The sequence below is a fragment of the Choristoneura fumiferana genome, chromosome 29 (assembly GCF_025370935.1).
Source record: "Choristoneura fumiferana chromosome 29, NRCan_CFum_1, whole genome shotgun sequence".
Lineage (NCBI taxonomy): Eukaryota > Metazoa > Arthropoda > Insecta > Lepidoptera > Tortricidae > Choristoneura > Choristoneura fumiferana.
The window spans coordinates 10,304,185-10,327,252 of NC_133500.1; the positions used below are offsets into that span (position 1 = coordinate 10,304,185).

General features: G+C 36.9%; 1 protein-coding gene across 1 annotated transcript in view; it reads left to right on the forward strand.

Annotated features, from left to right (window-relative positions):
• LOC141444336 (limbic system-associated membrane protein-like) overlaps window positions 1-23,068 on the forward strand; it is a 197,794-nt gene that overhangs the window by 10,730 nt on the left and 163,996 nt on the right. The window contains exon 2 of the mRNA XM_074109872.1: window positions 12,932-13,131. Coding sequence (XP_073965973.1) covers window positions 13,065-13,131 — 67 coding nt within the window. The 5' untranslated portion in view covers window positions 12,932-13,064. The remainder of the gene's footprint in view (window positions 1-12,931; window positions 13,132-23,068) is intronic.

The following is a 23,068-nucleotide window of genomic DNA, read 5'->3' on the forward strand; positions in this document are numbered from 1 at the left end:
CTCACGCTACACTAGCGCCTCTAGTGGCGAATTAATACGCGATAGCCCTCATTGGACTGTAATTCTTTGATGTACATAATTACAAGCTTTTATTTAGTTTCACCTGTCCCGTTGTCTGCCTGTCTGTCTGTCTGTACAATCAAATCTTGCAAGTTAAATTTGACCAGCTTCCAGTAGTCAGATTGACTTAAAATTTGGAATACTTATACAATAATCTAGTACATGACATCCTGGTAGTCCAGCAAGGATCATTTCGCAGGACGGAACTCTTCAACGCTTAATAGCATTGACTTGAAATTTGGTATGCAAGTGTAGTTTGGGTGACAATGCAAGTACAGTCAACAAAAAGTACAGTCAGCAAAAAAAGCTTGTATTGGAAATGATTTTTTTATGGTTAGGTTCTTAAAACAGAGAACGAAATATAAATAGGCGAAAGATTTAGACGTTTGTTTTCAGCTTTGTTATTTTGGATATTATTCAACTTTCTTAAAATCTTCTATTCAATAAACTATTGTGCTTTATAAAGTACATGAAGCCGTTGTCCTTAGTATTAATTTGTTTTTTTATAAAGTAACTACACGAGGACTTACGAGGCTACTGATATTAGGCAAGTAATACTAACCCGTTATCTTCTATCGATCAAAGATCTACGCTTCAAAACACATTCGAAAACTAGCACGAAATTTATCTCTATCTATGGCAAGCTAGCTCCCATCTACTGATAATAATAGTTGTGAATGGAAAACTCCAACCTACGTGTTTCCTACGAACCTAAATGATTAAAATAAAATGAAATAAAGTTAGTAGGTACCTATGGGGATTTTCATTTGTTTCCGTAAAGCGATGGATCAGTACAAAATTCGAAAATCGAAGTTCGTATCGTACCGTCCCTCTCACTCTCGTATTAAGTATTAGCGTCAGCGGGACAACAAGATACGAAGTTCGAATTTTGCATTTCGTAGTATAGCAGCAGGGCCACTACGAAACCCGAAACTAGAAGTTCGTGTCGTGCGTTCCCTCTCGCTCTCGTATTAAATCGCATAAGTGTCAGAGGGACCGCACGACACGAACTTCGAGTTTCGAGTTTTGTAGTAGCCCCTCTGGCCCGAAGTCGGAGTGCAGGAACATCTGTTGGTGCTTAGCCGGCACTTGGATTCTAAAAAAGCAGAAAATGCTTATTAACATGGGCATGAACATTTGATGCTTTACAATATGTATGATGCATTTATTTTTGAAAAACCTCGCACGCGTGTGTGAACGAGAAAACTAGCTCGGGGTTTCAACTTAAATTAGTTATTGGTAAACATTTTTTTGTGCTGACTGTAATTTTTGTTGGCGCTACTTGTATTGTCACCCAAACTACATTTGCATACTAAATTTCAAGTCGATGCCATTAACCGATGAAGAGTTCCGTCCTGTGGAGATTCTGATAATCCTGGCCGGACTACCAGAATGCCACTGCCTAATTATTGTATTGTCACGCAAGTTACATAAATATGTATATCAAAATTCAAGTCAATCCAACTACTAGAAGTGGGTCGAATTTAACTTGCAAGATTTGATTACATACAGACAGACAGGCAGACAGACAACGGGACAGGTGAAACTAAATAAAAGCTTGTAAAAAATGTGACTTGCCTCCTGGGCCAGGTTGGGTACGCCCCTGGTCGTCCTGATACTTCTGATCATACAAGAAAGAATAACTAAGGCAAAACATTGATACATAATCTATAACAAACTTTTGCATTTATAATAATTAGAATTTCTAATTAGGAAAAAAACCCGACTGACTTAAAAACTAAAAGGAAGAAAATAAGTCTAGTGGTCTAGAACACTGTCAAGAAGCTCATTGAAGGTTCAAGAGTCGGGACCCATTACCAAGATTTTTTGAGCTGGTTACGATTTGAATGGGTCCCGACTGTTGAACCTTAAATGAGCTTCTTGAAAGTGTTCTAGACCACTAGACTTATTTTCTTCCTTTTAGTTTTTAAGGCAGTCGGGTTTTTTGATTTTTTAAATTTAATGTTTTTTATTTTATACTTTTTTGATATTGCTGTGAAAATAGTAGATTAAAAGTATTATAACTATATTAAGAATGGGCTAATTATTAGTTTTCATTTGATTCCCATATTGATACAATACAAAATTATTGTTTTTATTCCTTCGCCATATTTTTTTTCGCAGACGCCATATTGAAACCCTGTATTATTGTATTATGTACCCTGTCACTCCGACAGTTATGACGAATCCAATGACACCTCATATGTTACAATCCGTCCAGCCGTTTAGGCTGCAGCGAGGACCAAAGAAATGGACATACATACCCACATACATACATACATACGCTCAAAAACATAACCCTCCTTCGGGCAGTCGGGTAATAAAAAGGCGCATTTTGATACATTTCCAGTGGCCATATAACGTATAATCATGGCTAAAAAATGGAATAATAACATTTTATCACCGGAATTGCTAAACGATTGCGTATCGGTTTCACTGTTCAATAAAACATGCTGGATAACTCTGACTTGTTTAGAAAAATACGCTGATAAATGCCCTTTCAGTGTTTTTCCTAAGCCCGATACGATAAAAGCGTAATTTAAAATAATTTAGCAATACATACGCCTTACTAAACTGCCTTTTTAACCTCCGACGCAAAAAGAGGGGTGTTATAAATTTGACCGCTATGTGTGTCTGTTTGTATGTGGCACCGTAGCTCTTAAACGGGTGGAGCGATTTGAACGCGGTTTTTTATTTGAAAGCAGGTTTTCTAGCGATGGTTTCTTGGTATGTTTTATCAAAATCGGTTCAGCCCTTTTTGATATATTGAACTTTGAAGTGAGTTTTCCAACTTTTTGTTCGTTAGGTTATTTGAATATATAATAAAGGGCAAACGAGCTGGCGGTCACCTGATTGAAAGCAATCACCGCCGCCTATGGACACCTACAACATAAGTTCAGTTACAGATGAGTTGCCGGCCCTTTGAGAAAGGAGCCTCGTTTTTAGGGTTCCGTAGTCAACTAGGAACCCTTATTTAAAGATACCTAACTAAACTAAATATGTAAAATACCTTTTATGCTTTGCTGGAAATGAGCAACTATTGATACATACTTTTGTGATTTATCATTACACTACTCAGTTAACAATTAATAAATTACCTATACTTATTCACTTAGGTACTTACTATAGTACAGTACAGTAGTAGTAGTGTGGTAGTATAGTACGAGCTTTGCGGTGAAGGAAAACATCGTGAGGAAACCTGCACAAACCTGCGAAGCAATTCAATGGTGCGTGTGAAGTCCCCAATCCGCACTGGGCCCGCGTGGGAACTATGGCCCAAGCCCTCTTGTTCTGAGAGGAGGCCTGTGCCCAGCAGTGGGACGTATATAGGCTGGGATGATGATGACTTACTATAGTGTGGGGGACGCCATAATAGAGAAATAATAGCCAAGCGAATTAGCTTGTTGAAGTGGCAATGGGCAGTATTGGGCAGGCCATATAGCACGGAGAACGATGGTCGTTGGGCCGAAAGGTTCTCGAGTGGAGACCGCCGATCGGCAAGCGCAGCGTAGGACGTCCACCAACGAGATGGACGGATGACCTGGTTAAAGCCGCGGGTTCACGGTGGATGCAGGCCGCTGCCAACCGAAGCGACTGGAGGTCTATGGGGGAGCCCTATGTCCAACAGTGGACGTCCTGTGGCTGATATGATGGTGATGATGATGAGTTTGAAATTGATTGCGACATTTGCAAATCTGTCTGTGAATACATAAAAATGTAGGTATTTATTAGATAAGATTTACATAAACATGTATGAATAACATAAAAACAATATAATGTTTACTAAAAATAGAAAATATTAATCATTGCAACATACAAACATAGGAAACTACTTTGGCTACAAGTATCTTCATTGAACAATAAATCAACGTAATAGCGGACTTATCTTATCGGAGAGTTTGCTCCAGTGAACCCTGGGCCCCTTATATTTCACAATGACGACAGAAATGTACTTTAGGTCCCGTTTAATTGAAATGTGAATGCATTTCTAGACCCAGACATCGTCTGATAAATCTAGACTGAAACAAGGTTGGTGCTGTTATTGATACAATGTAGATGATTATTTCGCAAGTATTAAAAACTTATAAATAGAGAGCGGATTTGAAGTAGCGATTACAAGTTTAATATGGATAAGACTATGACAAGTAAGTATTTATATTTCATATCAACTGTACAAAAAGGTGGGTAATAAATATGATCTATTATGTTTGAGCTATATAAAACTCCTTTAATTAGAATAAAATATTTTTCTTTACATAGAGTTTGTTGCAAGAATAACATTTATTGAATTTAATTACCTATAAGATTGCATTGCGGTAAGTAATAAGATAACTGTAAGACCAATAAACAACATGATTATCTAATAAATAAAATCTATCTATCTATCTAACCAACCGCACTAGTCATATCCATATTAAACTTGTAATCGCTACTCCAAATCCGCTCTCTACTTATAAACATATTATCATAATTATAATTAGGTAATTTCCAATCGGGGTTTTATTGACAGGCGAAATATCGCTAGATGGCGTTAGTGTCGTGAGGTTTGGCGTTACAGTCTTGCTTGTGATTGGCCAATTTAGTTATTTAACTAATCACAAACGCGGTCAAATGTGACACTTGTCTAAAATACCTCAAGATACTATCGCTGACTAGCTTATTAAATCGAGGAAACAACTGCGTCCGTACGCGGGGGAGAGGGGGGAACCTCTCCATTTATTAAAAAAAAATCTACCCTGGTACGAAATTTTGTTCTGGAAAATGAGAAAAGTATGAATTGTAGGATTTGCAGGTAAAGTCGAGAGCACATATGAAACTTTTCACTTGCAGTACGAGCCTTGATCGATCAAGCAAGTCAAGTCAAAGACAGGACTACGGTTTGCTTTCTTTACATTTGTGGCAACATTTTTAGAATCTCTAGGGGGGCAGCTGCCCCTCCCTGTACCCCTTGGTAACGTCCTTGAGAACCCTGTTAAAAAGTCGAGACCATTTAAAATCGCGACTAAGTAGGAAACTAGGATTCAAATTATCATTTTGAAACTTTTAACGTTATGGATTACTTATGATAGTCGAACAAATTAAAAATTTCAAGCCCAAATCCCCCTGCTAAGCATCGTGCATTAAGATTTATGATCCATAGAGTCATAAATAATTATTACCGACCACCCTTCTGTCATAAAGTTCGTGAAGAACCTCCATTGACATGGAATTAGGCGCATTGTTGGTGAATTGTTGCGACGAAGTATAGGTTTTATTATTTAAGTACAGCTACGGTGTTGAGAAGTGATGGCTTTCGGTTATTACTTAAAATTCTTATCAGATCTATATGAGAAGTTCAGATGGTGAGTCAGATAATAATAATAATATAGTAGTTTTTTTTCAAAAAGCCATGGTAACCCTGTAGTTTGATTTGCACCTTAGAGTTATTAATGAAAATAAAGAATAAAAGTTTTTGTTCATAATTTCATTATTAATACAAGCCATTTTGCGGACTGTTTTGCATTGCATTGCCGTCCGAATTACATTTCCGTACTAAATTTTATGATGCCATTGAAGGTTGAGAAATTCCGTCCTGCGGAGACGATCCTGGCCGGACCACTAGGATGTCATTACTAGATTATTGTATTGTCAGCAGATTCACATAATTATGCCAAATTTCAAGTCAATCCGACCTCTGGAAATGGGTCCAATTTAACTTGCAAGATTTGACCCGAACATACCAAAATACATTGTAAGTTAAAGAAAAGAATAAATGAATGAATGAAAAAAGTTTATTTAACACACACATAATATAATAGTTACACACAAAAGTTACATAAATAGTTGAAATATAAAATATGAATAAAAATATATATAAAACCTATAAAGCTTGTAAAAGCTCGGCGTATAATCATTTGCGAGGCAGTTTAGTTGGTGTGAGTGAAGCTCCCTCTCCGCACAGAGCCCGCGTGGGAACTAAGAGCTGTGCTCTGTCATTCTGTGAAGACGCCTGCGCCCAGAGTCTACACTGGTTTCTGATGTCTTTTCAGTCGCTAACCGGAAGATATCCCTTTAAGGGATAACTTTGCCTTCGTACATCTATCTCTCTTGTTTTCTGTTAATTTCATGTGTTTTATGTAAAATAAAGAGTTTATACAAAACAATATACACATGTGGGGCGGCGGGAACCGATATCATTGGTTTGGCTAATTCTATACGCTACATGAATATTGGATATTCTGCGCCAATAGCCTTTTCGGCCTTGTGAATCTGTCCCCTTCGGTAACTTTGTCATCTATGAACGTACTTTACTTACTCTATGGCACTGGTTTAGTCCGCCCTTGATTGTGTTTTCTCAGTAAATAACTGGAGGCCACTCTGACATCATTCTATGTACACTCACTATGTGCTTAACGACTTGGGTCGGCGTAATAACTATTTCATCAAAACTCTGTCAATTAAGGAACTAAAGATCAAATAATGATCGAATTGTAGTTCTCATCATCATCATCATCATATCAGCCACGCAGGACGTCCACTGTTGGACATAGGCCTCCCCCATAGACCACCAGTTGCCTCGGTTGGAAGCGGCTTGCATCCACCGTGAACCCGCGACTTTAACCAGGTCATCCGTCGATCTCGTTGGTGGACGTCCTACGCTGCGCTTACCGATCCGCGGTCTCCACTCAAAAACCTTTCGGCCCCAGCGACCATCTGTTCTCCGTGCTATATGGCCTGCCCATTGCCACTTCAACGAGCTAATGGTGACTTACTCCTATTTCTTTATTATCTCCGATGACATTGTGGTACCTATTTATAAGGCCTATGTCATCACTGGCAACACACACGGTTATTTAAAGAACTATATTTCTCAAAAAAATTACATACAAAAATACAAATACAAAAAGTGGCACACAAACCGGAAGACGAACTAGGACTCCCTCAGTGGACACAAACGTAGGCGAAGCCTGGCAACTTGTCCAGCTGGCGAGTGAGGTTGACAGTGGACGTCTTGGCGGTACAGGGACCTAATAAATTTAACAACATGTGGTTATTAAAGAACTATATTTAGTTACATTCTACTTGATGAATTTTGTCTTAAGGCAGAAAGGAATTTGCCACGAAAAGACGTTGCGGAGTTTTCCAAACGCTGCTGGTTAAAGCAGGTTCACGGTGGATGCAGGCCGCTTTCAACCGAAGCAACTCGGTATATGGGAGGGGGGGGTGACTTATATTCAACAGTGGACGTCCTACGGTTGATTTATGATAAAGATGATTATAATACCTTGTCAAATAACGACAGCAAAAATACTTGCATTAAAAATGATGGTTTCGACGATACGTTCCACCGCGCCATTTGTTTGCGGCTGGTTGACCTTAGTCTTAAAACATGAAATAATGATTATGTCCTTTAGAAAACTAAATTATTATGCACAGGTTTATAAACCACCGTATCATGATCGACCTCAATGTGCAATGATTAAAAATGCGTTTCATGCATCAGCTAATCTCATAAATTCACTTATATTAAGTAATAGTATGAACGATATAAAAGTAGGCATTGATAATTCATTTCCGTTAACACAAATCAATGCGATAGCGGCTACGTAATGGCTGGACATGACACAAGACATGGAAGAAGATGATAAATAAGACTCGGCTAAGAGCATGTTGGACCTTGCTCAATGTAGGGTTCCGTGGCCGTTACCAAAAAAACAAAGTGTACACTCTTACAAAAATGAAATCGGTCTAGCGACGATACGACGTGAAAAAAGTATAAAGTATTTTTTATCGAAATTCTATCACTTAGAAATAAATGAAATTCCACTTGCTAAATTTGACGATAACTTTTATATGTATGTAAAACAATCGTTAATCTATAAGAATCTAATCTTATCGGTGCAGAACTTAACCTATAATTTGCCCACATTTTGATAAAATTAATTGTTGAGCTCCATGCACTTAAACAAAATTGCGTTTAGTTATTCTTTAAAAGCAAAAAGTCTACGTTTACGTTTCGTGAGACACGCCACATATATGAACGGCAACTCGCGACTTGCATCCACCGGTTGTCCGTAACTCTCGCGATGTCAAACAATATTAAGGATAAAAAATAATCTCTGTCATTCCAGAGATTCAGCATACATACCAAATTTCATCCAGAGGCCGTATTGCCTAACGGTTCTGACGTCCGCGATCGCAATGAAATAATATCGGATACAAAAACTGTAATTGGATTGCGATTGCGAGCTTCAGAAACGTTAGGCAATACGGCCTCGGATCCATCCATTGGTTTTAGCGTGAACAAGCGACAAATACACAAAACTTTTGCATGTTTAGAATTAGAAGTATAAATAAGATTGGTCTGGACTGGATGAATCATGTGAAGGAGAAACCTCTTGTGTAGCAAAGCCGCTGCGTGTATATAAATATGTACTTAAAGTTATAAGTATAATTATGGGGTTCAGCTCTGTAGCTGGCTTATTAGAAATCCTGTTTTGAAGTGAAGATATATTAAGGAAATTGACCAGTTAAACTTTCGATGAATGTTTCCTTATGTATAATTGATTACTGGGAATATCCGGAGATACCAGTATTATACAGAACACTTCATTGATGTTAAGAATATAGCAGAAAGCAGCGGTGTATATGTATATCGTATCATCCATGTATACATCGTAAATTAGCTTGTACAACGTGTATTTACTCTTTGGACTGACCGAAATCCCGAATACGGGAACGGCAAAGTTCGGATACACTTCGCTAGTCATAGGTCCTGAAATTTTGTCCGAAACATCGTTTGAAATTTTTAAATGCTCATCCTATAGAAAACTATACGTTAGGTTAGGTTTGTTTTATTACAATAAAATTATGAACAATTATTGGATTCAGAGAAAAAAGATTCAAGATTGTTCAGAGACTTTTATTTCAATAAGTATGTGCGCCGATATGGATGGATTTGGAGATCCTTCTCGGGAATATTCTAATATTGTATATTATAATATTTCGAAGTATTAAATCGTAAATCCGTTTCTCCGTTAACATTGATGGCATTTGGTATGCGGCTTTGTTCAGTCAAGCATTAACTAATACTTGTCACAGCAGAGCGTGCAAAAATATCAGCAGGGCTACTACGAAACTCGAAACTCGAAGTCCCTCTGACACTTATACTATTTAATACGAGAGCGAGAGGGACCACACGACACGAACTTCGAATTTCGAGTTTCGTAGTAGCCCTGCTGACACGTCCTACCGGCTTTAGAAATAGAAATAATGTATCAGATGTTTATGCACGTTTTGTGTGTTGTGTGTTAGGAATATTAGGGTATTCATCTTTGTCTAGATAGTAGAGGCACGTTGTATTGTGCCCTTGGAAGCATTAAAATATTCCTGTTCCGTAAAAACTGCGAAATATCAATTTCAGGTCTAAAGCTTCAGTGGTTTAGTTTAGGGTGTGTCGTCTGTCAGTCAATCAGTCCATCGTGTTACTCTTTCAAACATACAGATAAACGATTTTCCTCCTTTCTCTTCTTCTTGAAACTTAAGAGTTAAACTCTTGTCGGTGGAGTATTTTCCACTCATTTCTTCTATGAGCCATCCTCTTGAGCTCTTGAAACGACGCGATGCCGACTTTCTCTCTTATTTCATCGATATCATCCTAGGTCGACATCTTCCTCTCAATCTTTCTTTCTAAAATGGTTTTGAGGAAGCCGTTGTTTCGTATCAAATGCCTAATCATTTTCCCGCGTCTAGTATCTATAGTATTCAGGATTGTCTTCCTTATTTCTAAGAAGATAAAACAAACGAGGTATAATAATAATGATGTCGAAAGAATTATGGGCGGTCTTATAATCGATACGATTCAATACAAGCCCACTTAGATCGTCTTTTAATAGCTCCGGGCAACCAGGAAACGCGTACTTATGTTCCAGATATAAATAGCATAGATTTATTGGTTTAGTCGCTTCCTTCCATACTCTTTGAAGTGTGCATTCTTGTGAAAGGATATAGGATACGGATTGTTTATATGGGGCTTGTGTAAGGTCAGATTGGATATGGTATTGGGACCATCATATTACCCGTAAGACGTTCACTGTTGGATATACGTAGGCCTCCCCTACAGACCTCCAGTTACTTCGGTTGCAAACGGCCTGCATCCACCGTGAACCCGCGGTTTTAACCACGTAATCCCTCCATCTCGTTGGTGGACGTTCTAAGCTGCGCTTACCGATCTGCGGTCTCCATTCGCGAACTTTTCGGCCCCAGCGGCCATCTGTTCTCCGTGCTATATGGCCTGCCTATTGCCACTTCAACTAGCTGATTCGCCTGAGTATGTCGGTGACCCTCGATCTTTTACGTATCTGTGATTCAATCCCTTAGAGAAATCCCGAACATAGCCTTCTCCATAGCTCGTCTTTTGAACTTTTATAAGTTGTTTAGGTTATGTATTACTGAAAGAAACGTTTGTGAGCCCGAGTGCTTAGACAATATGGCCTCTGACTTTACCTATGGTCTTAAATAGATTGCATTTACATTGCATTCTAGTGCACTGATATTGTAAGAGTGACCTAATGGCCTTTACAAACTTCTACATAGTGATAGTTGCTAATAGGTCAACTGAGGCACGTTGGATAGATAAAGCACAGCGCTATGTCCTAATAGGCTTGTAAACATACTATGTTGACCACACTGTTGACGCCACTGCCCAAATGAGGGTTATGTTTTTCGAACTTACTCGTAGGTATATGTGTAGGTAGGGATTTCTATTTCTTGTCCTCTCTGTAGCTTTAACGACTCGACGGTTTTCAAAATATGTGTAAGGTATCATTAGATTTGTTAAAACAGTCTGAATGACGTTCGCTGTTCGTTAGCTGGTCACAATTTTGAATGGGTCCCGATCGTTGAAGTTTTAATTTCTAGACTACTAGATTTCCTTTTAAAAAAATAATAGTTGTTTATTTAAAGTGGTTTTAAGAGGATTAGGTTTTAGTAATGAATACCGAGACTTACTAAAACTTATGGAAAAACGAAAAAAACGTATTAATGAAAAGGGTAGCGGCAAATTGGCGATATTGAATCTGGAAACAAACACACATACTTCTCTATTCCTTTTATAGTTCTGCTATCTTTAGACTGCCAAAAGTACTTGCAGGCCTCGTTCGTTGCAGGTATCCATGGGACTCACTTACCCTCATAAAAAATATCCACTGATTCCTCGACGTTAAGTGTTCCATTTGCTTTTTCATAGCTAGCAATATTTACATACCGTATCCTTTTAAAATATTTTATGTCCCGACCTCGATAAAACAAAGTATATGACCCTTCAGGCTATTTCGCAAATAGGTTCCGTCAGATGGAAATGGTTTTTACAGCTGACAGTAAAACTAAGGGTTATTAAATTCGGGGTGATAGAGGGTCAGGCCAGTCGCTATTTTTAACCATGAATTAGGTTTTATGCTTGTTTTAGTAGGTATAATCGTGTCTCATTACTGGGCACTGGTCTACTGTCAGAGAGAAAGAGAGAGAGAAAACTTGAGCTTTAGTCCTTTTATAAAACTAAGAGACACTGCATCTATATCCTTATCTACACTAATATTATAGTTAAAGTAATTGCTAGTTACGTCTTCATGCTTAAACTGCATAGCTGATAACGATTCAGAAGAAATTTGGTATGGAAATATATAGTTTGAGTCCCATGGAAGGACATAGGATAGGTTTTATCCCAGAAAATTGTATAGTTGTATAGGAATTGGAAACGAAATCATCGACATAGCGAGAGTTGTGGGCAAGTGGTGGATGCAAGTGGCAAGTTGTCGTTCATTGTGGCGTTCTAAGCGGTGGCTAATGTTGTTTTCTGGGTGATGACGATGATGAAAGATGTTCTAGTTTAGGTATAGCGATTGCTGCGATATGAAATTATATTAACATTTAATGTAACCATGCCATGAAGTATTAATTGAATTATTTTCCAATGATGTACTGGCCTAATTAACATTTTTAATTACGGAACCACGTAATTAGAGAGTCCCTGACACCGTTACGTTAACATTAATTGAATACAAATGACACCATAGAACGAGCGACATTTAAATATTAGTGTCTGTTACTTAGCATTAATTGTAATGAGCTAAATGTTTTTTAGGCCATGCCGTGCCTGGTTTTAGAATAGATAGAACAGACCCATCTCTTCCCGTGGTTGTCGTAAAAGGCGACTAAGGGACTTATTTGAGAGTGAGCCGCGTTCTCTATTGAAAACTAGGAACTCCGGACTCCAGCACTGCGGTGTGGAAGGCAATGGGAGATACCAATTTTCTCAAGAAAGTTGTCATGAAGGTTCACTACTGATCCTTATCCGACCACCTCTCTGTCAAGAGTCAAGAGTGTAGGGATTTTGAAGAGAAGTCGTTTTTATTACTACTGAATAAGTTTAGTATCTACCTTTAATAGCGTGCTAGCTTGTCAACTGCTTCTAAACTAATATTATAGACTTGACTATTGACTGCGTATTTGTTTGATGTTTAGGCATGTGACCATAATTATTGTCTTGTTTGTCCAAAATTAGTTAAAAGGGGGGTGACCGTAAACACAAAATGCACAGTTTTCATATAGTGGAATCGAAACGTATTTCTTTGTTCAATTTTATTGAAATACTGAAACGGGACCAGTAACCATCTTAAAGTACTTTTGGGTTATTTATACCATTTCATAGTTTAAGACATTGTGCAATAGATGGTATAAATAACTGCTAGTGTTTTTTTATATCGCTTATTGCCTTATCAGGGCAGCATATATTTATTATACTACGTGATAAAACCCCGTTTCAGTAGTAAAATATGCACAAAAATGGCACCATAAAAATGTATTTTCTAATTTTTTCAATCTTTTTTTTCAGCTTTTCGACTTATAAGTGCCTGAAATCGAGAAAGTGCCTTAAGTGAAGTGTCCAAGTGAATTTTTGGAAGTTGCTCCCAAGTGCCTAGTAGTGAGATTATTTTAAGTGTTGACTGAAAATATATCGTGTCACTATGGAATTAAGGAGGGTTTCCGTTTGCCTGGCGTTCCTGCTGGTAGCTGTCGTCTCACAATGTTCAGGTATGACTAAAAAACGAATATTATATAAGTTTCAATTTTTTTTACTGGCTTTACTTACGATAGTCTTTGTCTCGTGACCACGGTCACTGCAATGAAATGTGGCTAAAACGTTGAGGTAATTTTTACCCGTTAAAGCGTAATAAAGTCATAGCCTAGGACTCCTAGGTGTTGTAGTAGTTATAATAACTGTTAATGTTCAAAGGCATAAAATAAACTGTTTAAAAATGTAATTTTTAATACAAACTTTTTTGCTGACTATACTTGCATTGTCATCCGGCTAATACATGTTGGGTTACCTAATTTCGAGTCATTTCGACCTTGCAAGATTTGACTCGAACAAAAAACAAGAAAGAACAGGGTAGGTGGATAAGTTAAATAAAAGAGTACCTACCTACTCTAACGTAGTTCTTTACAAGGTATTTAGTCATGCAATATTACAGTTTTCCAGCACTAGCTAAGCCGCAGAAGGACGGACGGACGGACATTCCAAAGCTTTCCTTGTAGGACTAGGGAACTCTGAAATTTACATGAGTTGCATATAAAATTCCGTGCACTTATACATGGAAGAGCGGCTTTTTATATTTATTTTTTTAAGAATATATTTAATCGCTCGCAACAAGTTGAATATCAAACTACAAATAATAAAAGCTATCGAACAAAAAGTTAAAATCGTTCACCGATTACTGCCCGGCGATTACAGTTACCTAAAATGGAGGCACTTTTTACAACGTTTTTTAGTCGTATTCAAACTTCAACACGTAATTGCCAGTGTCGGTGACAATAGCTGTCGAAACGCGCGCCAAATCCGGCTGTCAACGTGACAGCTGTCTGGGTTAAGGCGTTTTTTTGGAACGCTCAAACGATTATCGAACCGTTAGGTTTTTGAGGCGTTTTCCGTTTTTATAGTTTTGTATGCCGTTAGTCAAATAGTGTTCGGAAGTTTTTTGACTGAGAAGAGAAGTTCAGGTATAAAAATAATAGCTGTAACGAATAAAGTAAGACTCCTTATAACGTAAGTAAGTGGAAATAAATGAAAAAAGAGTATTCGGCACATTAATTCATCAATCCAACGACTAGAAGTGGATCAAAATAAATACGAAGTGAAGTTATAAAACAGAGCTTATAAAATACTTTTTAAATTGTCAAATAGACATATATCTTTCGTACTTAGCACTCGGAAACCATTTGACCTAGTAATTGAATTGAACTTCCGGGAATTTGCATAAAAAATCTTGGGAATTCACAAAAATTATAAAACGAATTTCATTAGCGTTACAAAAAAACCCGCGCGGTTTTAATTTTAACGTACTGTTATTTCAGAAAAGTCTACATTATACTTAGTCGTCAAGTTTGCCTATTTTAGTACCTAATTAATAAAGTCAATTGATCCGAACAATAAGAAAATTTCATTTAAATTTCAATCTAATTAAGTTACGAAAATTCACAATAAATACTTATTATATTAGCATTAGTATTTTGATGACATCACTCCTCTAATCCGTAGATATAATGAATTATTGGAGTAAAATAGTTTGTTTGTTTGTTTGTTTGTTTATACTCTTTATTGTACAAAAAGGAAAAACAAAAAGGTTACATAAATAATAGTATAAGAATTATCATTTTTATACCCTAACAGGGTGTCATGTACCTACTATTTAATAATATGTCACCTAATGTAATGAACATGACTTATAAATTAATAAATAAAATAAAAAAGCAAATACTATCCTAATGTTTTTTAAAACGTACCTACAGTTTTGTTGCATTTCCACACCGTATCTATTAGGTATCTCTATCTTTGCATAAAGGTTATTGTTAATTATTTTCGCCCAGCCTTCTATAATGGGTGCTTTATTTAATTCTGTTTATCAAGAAGCTTCTAAATCACTGGTCACACCTGAGTTTAAGAACCGCGATCAATTAATTAATGCTACATTATCAGATTGGCTACACCGCGGCAGGTCAACATTGGATGAGGCAACTCGAATTTACATATTATAACGAAGTGCGTGACAAAAAGTTAAAAATAACTGTAAAGGTGCGGACATACTATTTTAAACCCGACGCCACGCCACGCTTGCATACGCTCTCCGACGCGTGTCTGTACTAATCAGTCCCATATATTTCTTATGGTCAGGTGCAGATAGAAACTGTGTCGGACGACGTGGCGTGGCGCCGCGTTTTAATATGTTTCTGCCTTAAAGCTTGGTTGGGCAAGAAAAATTGTGCAAGTTGTTATTACTGCGACGTCAATGAAGACCAAATAAAAAAACATTTTTGAGAATTCCCATAGGAATTTTGTCTTTGTTACTCCTTCACGTTAAACTAAACTTGTACAAGAAAATATGATTTATCAAAAAAACTTCAAGCAAAGCTCGGTCGCCCGGTTATTGTGGGTTAATGTGGGCTTGCAAGATTTGAAAATAATTACTGCTTCTATTTATATTTCGCAGCTAATGCCGGATGCGAAATATCGCGTCCTTGCGTTTTGTAATGATCTACAAAAAACTTGTATGTTTAGTTTTGCACTCGCGAATTTCTGATCTTGAAAATATCAAAACATAGGCAGTGTGCCAACGTTAGTCATACACTCACTGAAATGAAATGTGGAACAATACGATTGGTGTTTATTACATGAAATTCGGGTCTGTGTTATGATGTTGATAACATATTTTTTTATGTAAATTATTTTCCGGAATTTTCATAAGAAAAACAAAATATTTTCTTGTTTTATTGCAGGATTTATAGAACATTGTAAATGACAATTTCTTTGCAAAATAACGCTAAGTATACATAATGTCTATTGTTTTTGGAATTTTAGAATGCAATGTCGAAAGTTGTCGGTCGAGGTCAAAGATAATGTTTACACTTGACTACCTTGTCGCTGTTACTTCGTGTTTGAAATTTTGGAGAAAATTGTCCGAAGGCTTACAGTGACAAGGTACGAAAATGTAAAGATATTTTTGCCCTTGGCTTTAGACTATGATCGGTAATCGGTGATCGGTAATCGGTGGTGGCAAGAGCTGGCCATGAGTAGAGACGAGTGGAATAAGAAAGAGGAGGCTTCTCCCCGGCAATGGCACACATTATAAGCTATGTTAAATTAAAATCCTTGCACTATCCAATTATTAATCCGAAGAAACAGTATGTCAACATAAAATAATAATAATAAATATAATTAATCGAATTAAACACGAAACATAACAATAATTAATCAATGTAAAATTTTACCTAATTACCACTATTGTATCTACTTATCATTAATGTCCACAACATTTTATCTCCTAAAAAATCGTTACAATATGTTAGCTTTCTTAATTTTAAAAAAAGTAGGATTACATCGAATATTTTACTTTAAATTACCAATTAAGTATTATTATTTTTTAACTTTATTTATTTTTACAAGTAAAAGGTACATAAGGATAATATTACTAAAACTTTCATAAGTGAGACATTTGAATAACCGTACCTGACTTATATCATGAATTGAATCGTTTAAGTTTACAAGGCAGGGTGCCTCACGCAATCTAAGTATTTTTTTTGTGTTAATTGAAACAATCCACAGGGGTTTTTTTTAACTAGGCGTGGGCTTTAGATCCCAACTGTGGGCCCAGCAGGGCATATGCCGCATCCATAGCATTATACACGGTGCAAAGGGAGGGTGGAACTATCTGAATACACGCGATTTCTGTGTATTTTTGTTGTCTATTGTAAAGTTAATTGACAACCTTAACGCTTATTAATAGAGGCTATAATAATGAATAGTAGTAGACATGACTTACGTTGCTAGATGTATAATTGTGTTATAAACTTAAATGTAGTTTTTAAGTGTACTATAATAGAGGCTTTATTCCAATGCTTATATTAGGGCGAAAAGAATTTTAATTGGGCTTATTATTAAAATTTTACTACAGCACTTTGAACATTTTCGAGCGTGTTGTTATTAATTAAGACGTCGTTTACTGCAATTAAGTTTTTTTAAGTTTACTTAATATGGGGTGCTTATCTACGAGGTAGGTAGTCGCGTAAATGGAAAGCGTCAAACATTTCATCTTTGTCAATTTTCGTTTGATTAACTAAAGTACAAAAATGATTTTTATTTTATCAGTTACTTATTTAATTTTATTTGCATGTAGGTAATTTCAAACACAATAATTGTATTGTTTATGAAATAAATAAATAAAAAAAAGTAAAATAATAGGTACAGTCACCAGCATTAATATCTGCCACAGCGGAGCGTGCAAAAATATCTGATACGTCCTTCCAGCCCTAGAAATAGAGTCGTATCAGATAATTATGCACGCTTGTTGTGTCAGATATTGGTGCTGGTGACTGTACGTGTCCAATATTTTTTTGATAAACTGACGAACTGAGTAATTTTTTTTTACCCAGGTATCTGAACCTGAACCCAATTGTAAATGATTTTTGGATTCAGAGAGAAAAAAGTTATGACAAACAATACATTATGTCAAAAGTTATATTATGACATTCTATAATTATGCGAGCCGAGCGAGGGAACATTTTTGATAGTCAACACGGAGAGAAGGCGACAGTTAGGTACACAAGCTTCGCTGTACCTGTCATAACTATATAGATGTGACATAAAAAAATCTCGTCTAAATAAGACCAAAGTCCTACCGGGCAAAAGCCACACGCTTTCAAACCCATCAAACATCGGCCTCGATAAGCTAAAAATAAACCGTGGAAAAATTGCGTAACCTATATGATTAAATCATTACAAAACAATACATCATTTCAATTGATTACATTCGATCATCAATCATTCATTCATTCGATAGTACAATCATATTTTGCGGCAGTCAAGGTGGCGCTGTTTGTCATGACAGACGGTAAATTTGTAGGTTCGTATATTAGTTCCAGTTTTAGCCACCAGCATTGAGTTTATCAGCTTTATAAGGTTCGGTCACAGAATAATTTGAATCGGCGTCCGTTACAAAATAAACCAGTTTTAAAGAATGTTGTTTGGCGAGATTTTGTTTATTTCTTTTATAAATATCATAAAATAATAGGTAAATTATTATAAACATTGGCAGTCGTGTTTGTTTAGGCCATTTTTCTTCTTTATTGCAGTTTTTGTATCTGTTAAAATAACTATAGCTGTGTGTTGTATGTTTCGCCTTTTCGTAACAGTATTTTCATAATCATACACTACGTCGTGGTTAGTTTCAATGTAGTTGAAAGATCGGGTTAATTCTAACTCTACCTCCTAATTTCTCTCCTAATAACATAATAATAAAAGTTTGTGTGTGTGTTTATTAGTCTTTCACGCAAAAACGTGTAGACGTATTTGGATTAAATTCGGTAAGTAGCTGGATTTTGTTAAAACCATAGAGGGTACTTTTTTTAAAAGCCTTTAATGTCCCACTGCTGGGCAAAGGCCTCTCCCCTGGATTTCCAACTCGTCCTGTCGGCACTTATGTCTGGCCAGTCGCTGGAAAACGCGTCTAGGTCATCCCGCCACCTCCGCCTTGGCCTGTCGCGGCGCCGATAGCCATCGTGGGTCATCCACTGTTGGGCACACACTTATTAAATATAATAAAATGCTTTATTGATTTATTTTAGAGTAGATAAATGAAAGGTACAATTGAAGAAGAAAAAAACTATCCTAGCTTGTTATAAATACTACCAGCTGTTTCGGAAAAACTATCAAAATATTACCAAGAAAAATACACCGATAAAACTTGGCAGAAATAGTCTTAAAAAACAATCACACAGGTAAAAAAACCAACATGAATACAGCACAAACTGTGGTAGAGTCATGAAGAGCCAAGTTTTTTGATGCCATTTTTATTATAGTCGATAAAAACATTAAGCTAAACCTAAACCAACAAAAACTAGTGTGTAAATAACCTCATTCTATTATAAAATTGTCCTTGATCGATACCTAGACCGTGAACAATAACGTTCACTCATTGATTGAGTGAATGAATGATGAGCTATTGTTAGTCGTATGGGAGTATTTTGGCTTATTTATTATTCGCATCATTTGCAAATCATTTTTCATCGTTGAATTATTTATATCGGATATTACCTTTATTCATTACAGTATCAACAAATACATAATTTGTCATGCAGTAACTGAGATATAAATGAGATATAAAACAGCATTTAGGTATTTATCTGTTTTGCTAAATTATTAATAATTTTAAATGTCAAAAAGGAATGAAAATATAGATCAAATAGACTTTACCCGCTGCTTTGCATGCATTAACCATTTTTAGATCCAATTTTTTTTTGTCGAATTCCCCAAAAATAACATAGTGGGTATCGTGGATTTAATAATTGTAATATGTGCACCAAATTTCATCTCTCTAAAGTAGCCCCTGCATTTTAAAGTAACCCCGTTTTACGGTACACAAAAACTTTCGCATTTTTAATATTATAGTAGGATAGGTACATTTTAGAACATAGTGTATAGTATACTAATAGTTACCAAGTTTCATAAAACCCTTTCTTTTCAAAGTCGTTTAAAATTATGAAACAAATGCCGTACTCTTGATTTCTCGCTGCTATCTCAAGGAGTAGGTACCTTCTTGAGATTGATAACGTATGACTGATAAGCACAGCTCTGTGATTGAGTCAGATTTGTCAACACTGCAGCAACGTAAAAACCTACAGCAGCCATAGCGTAACAATATCTAATACAGATATTACCCGGCAGGTTGCTGATTTGGGACCATTTCGTGACATGCATACGTAACAATTTTTATTTTATTTTTATTATTGTTGCTGTTTTTTTTGGAAAATAGGGCGCTGTCCATTGGAGGACAATATTGCCAGTGTCTAGTAGTTTTGCCGTTGTACGGTAAAAATTCTAGACAACGAAATATGAGATGTAATGGTGGATGAACGATGACAGCGCGAATTCTATTTCTGTTTTTATTATTATTAGTCTTATCCATGTCACTTCACGTCATGTAATGTCACGAATAAATGTTTTCTTTCTTTCTTTCTTTCTTTAATAGTGAGCGCATTCTTCTCGGCGTTACGAATGTGTTGAATAATGTTTTGTCATCGTATTTTGTCGGAAAAGTTCGTATTGAGCTTGCTGTCTCAACTATCTTACTGAAGTTTACTGGAGCTAGTTGAGAAAGAAAGATAAATATGAACTTATGCGACAAAATACGGTGGAAAAACATTATTCACTACCTACATCTGTAGCAGCTCTAATCTACTGTAAATTGCACCAGCTGCTAAAATGCATTCCTTATTTCTGTCCATTGTAAAGGTTGCCTGGAAGAGATCGCTCTGAAGCGATAAGGCCGCCTATTGCTTACCTTAGAAAATCTCTATGTATATACTTGTGTTCTCTGTACTGTTTACTGTGTTGGTGTGCAATAAAGAGTTATTGTATTGTATTGTATTGTAGCTGTTTGCAATCAGGGTTCGTGATAGGCCAGGGGCCGTATTGCCTGACGTTTTGACGCTCACGATCGCAATCAAATGACAGTTTTTGTATGCGAAATCTGTCATTTGATTGCCATCGCGACGGTCAGAATCGTTGCACAATACGGCCTCAGTTGACGCTAGAACTGCGAAGTCCGTTGACAATTCATCAGTAAATAATTTATTGAATCAGGCGTTACTTTGCGGAGGTCCATGTCAATGAACTAAAAGAATTTCCTTGCTCACCCGCGACCTTACGATAGCTAAGCTTATGCAAAATATGCGTGTTCATGCAGTGAGTCTAACAACTGGTAGCATGGTGTACGGTTGTGTCACTCTGAAGATGAGCTCTGGTTGAGTTCGAAACGCGTCAGTGTAGTGTGGTGGTGGTGATAGATGGGTTTGTGTGATTTGTGTGTGTTCTTACAGTGTGGAGGTGGAGGAACTGCATGAACACGCATATTTTGCATAAGCTTAGCTATCGTAAGGTCGCGGGTGAGCAAGGAAATTCTTTTAGTTCATTTAATTCATCAGTACTTTGACAAAATCGACAAAACAACGCTCTGGCATCGCGTTAATGTCTGGCCTCTCTAACATAAAAAAAACTCGTATTTCAAATCAATACGCCAGCAAAATTGACCCTTGAATGTGCATAAAGTTCACTCCTATGAATAAATAATAAGTCAGGAATTGTAACTGCGTTAGAAAAATGGTTTCTAAACTGTGTTCTGCGCGTCAGCGTCAATTGCCGTGCATCTGACAATTACATCACGCGCGCAAACCAATCCCTGCTTTCTTACTGAATTTTAACCAATCATCAAGCACGTCTATTTGCAACTTCGAAAATGATCATTACAACATCGAAAAACTCAGAGGTGCGAGCCGGGGTTTGAACCCACGACCCTCTGCTTGAGAGACGATAGGCCAATCCACTAGGCCACCACGGCTTATCACGCTTGTCCCTGAATAGTCCGTAATGTAACTCAACTCGCATGCAAGTTCTTGCATCGTCTAATAGGGCAAATTAAGCAAAGCTCTGCCCAGGGGGTGACACTAGCGCAAAACCATGATAACACAATCAGTTCTCTTTTGTCACCAAAGAGTATTACCTAGAAATCGTGACATATTTATTAGTAATCAAATAACATGTTATTTTATATCGATAATTACGATAGTGCTATATTTCCAAAAAAAATAATTAAAATAATACGATATTATGGCATTTAAGATAATCAAAAAACTGTTTACGGTTATGTGCTAGTGCTGCACTCTGACGGGAGAAATTTTAGTAATATTCCCAATTGAGGCTTTACATTGTGGACGCTCAATGGCTATCGTTTTTTGTCTCACTAGATGGCGCACTGTTGCGTGAGGTTTTTAAGTATGGCTTTCAAAGTCTGTTATTACGGCGGGCGTGAAAACTAAGTTCAGATTAAAATCATATTTAATACACCTTAAAACCGTAGGTACATTAAAACATCGAGCATCCATAGTGTTGCATACTTCCTGGTTTGTTCGGAAAAAACGGAGGACAAAGGTTTCCGAAAACAAAAACTGTCTCAAAACACAGACATTCATTGCCCCGAAACGCATATTTGCCATAATTAATTTCAGATATTGCAAAATATTCACAAAATTATTCTAATATAAATAAACCCGCGTAGCTCACCCAAAAACTATGAGATTTGACATTTCGGAGACCTCACGCTACACTAGCGCCTCTAGTGGCGAATTCATACGCGATAGCCCTCATTGTCCTGTCCTCTTCACACTCGTTCGCTTTACGGCCTCGCAATGTAATGCAACTTGCACGATTCTTTCTTGCAGGTAGACCGAGAAGGCTTATGTCAAGAGAAATATTTTAACTACCAATTTTTTTCGTTTATCATTTACATGATATGTTCTCTATCACTGTCACAAATGTTACTTATCACTGTCAGTAAACAGCAGCATCTAAAATGTCATAAGCTTAGCGGTAATGCGGAAGAGATTATGTGCCGTTATCATGAATTTCGGGGACTGATAACAGTTTCGAAGCTACCACGAGTCAGGCGAGAAGCGAGTGAGAAATAATCCCGATCAATCAATCTGGAAGAATTCGTTTATCCCTATCCGCGGGTACTATGCTGATTTCCCGCAAAATTAGCCTAAGTTAATTTAGTATAAGTACCTAGTTATATTTTTTTATCTAAGCGTCGTGGGTGTCCGGGGACCGCTAAGGTTAATACTTAAAAAATACAACATATGTACTTTAGTTTCCTGTTAACGTTAGCGGTTTCCCGACTTCGACGAACGCTTAGATAAAAAAATATTTACTAGGTACTTATACTAATTAAATATGGCTAATTTTGCGGGAAATCAGCATACTCCCCGCGGGATAGGGATTAACGAATTCTTCGCAGATGAAGTCGCGGGCAACAGCTAGGTAGTGCATAATTATTTTTTACTTTTTAGTTGTCGTACGTTGTGTTGTTGTACGTTTACCTATTTATTATTTTAGCTGGCGTTTTTTTATGTCGGGGGTTTTTTA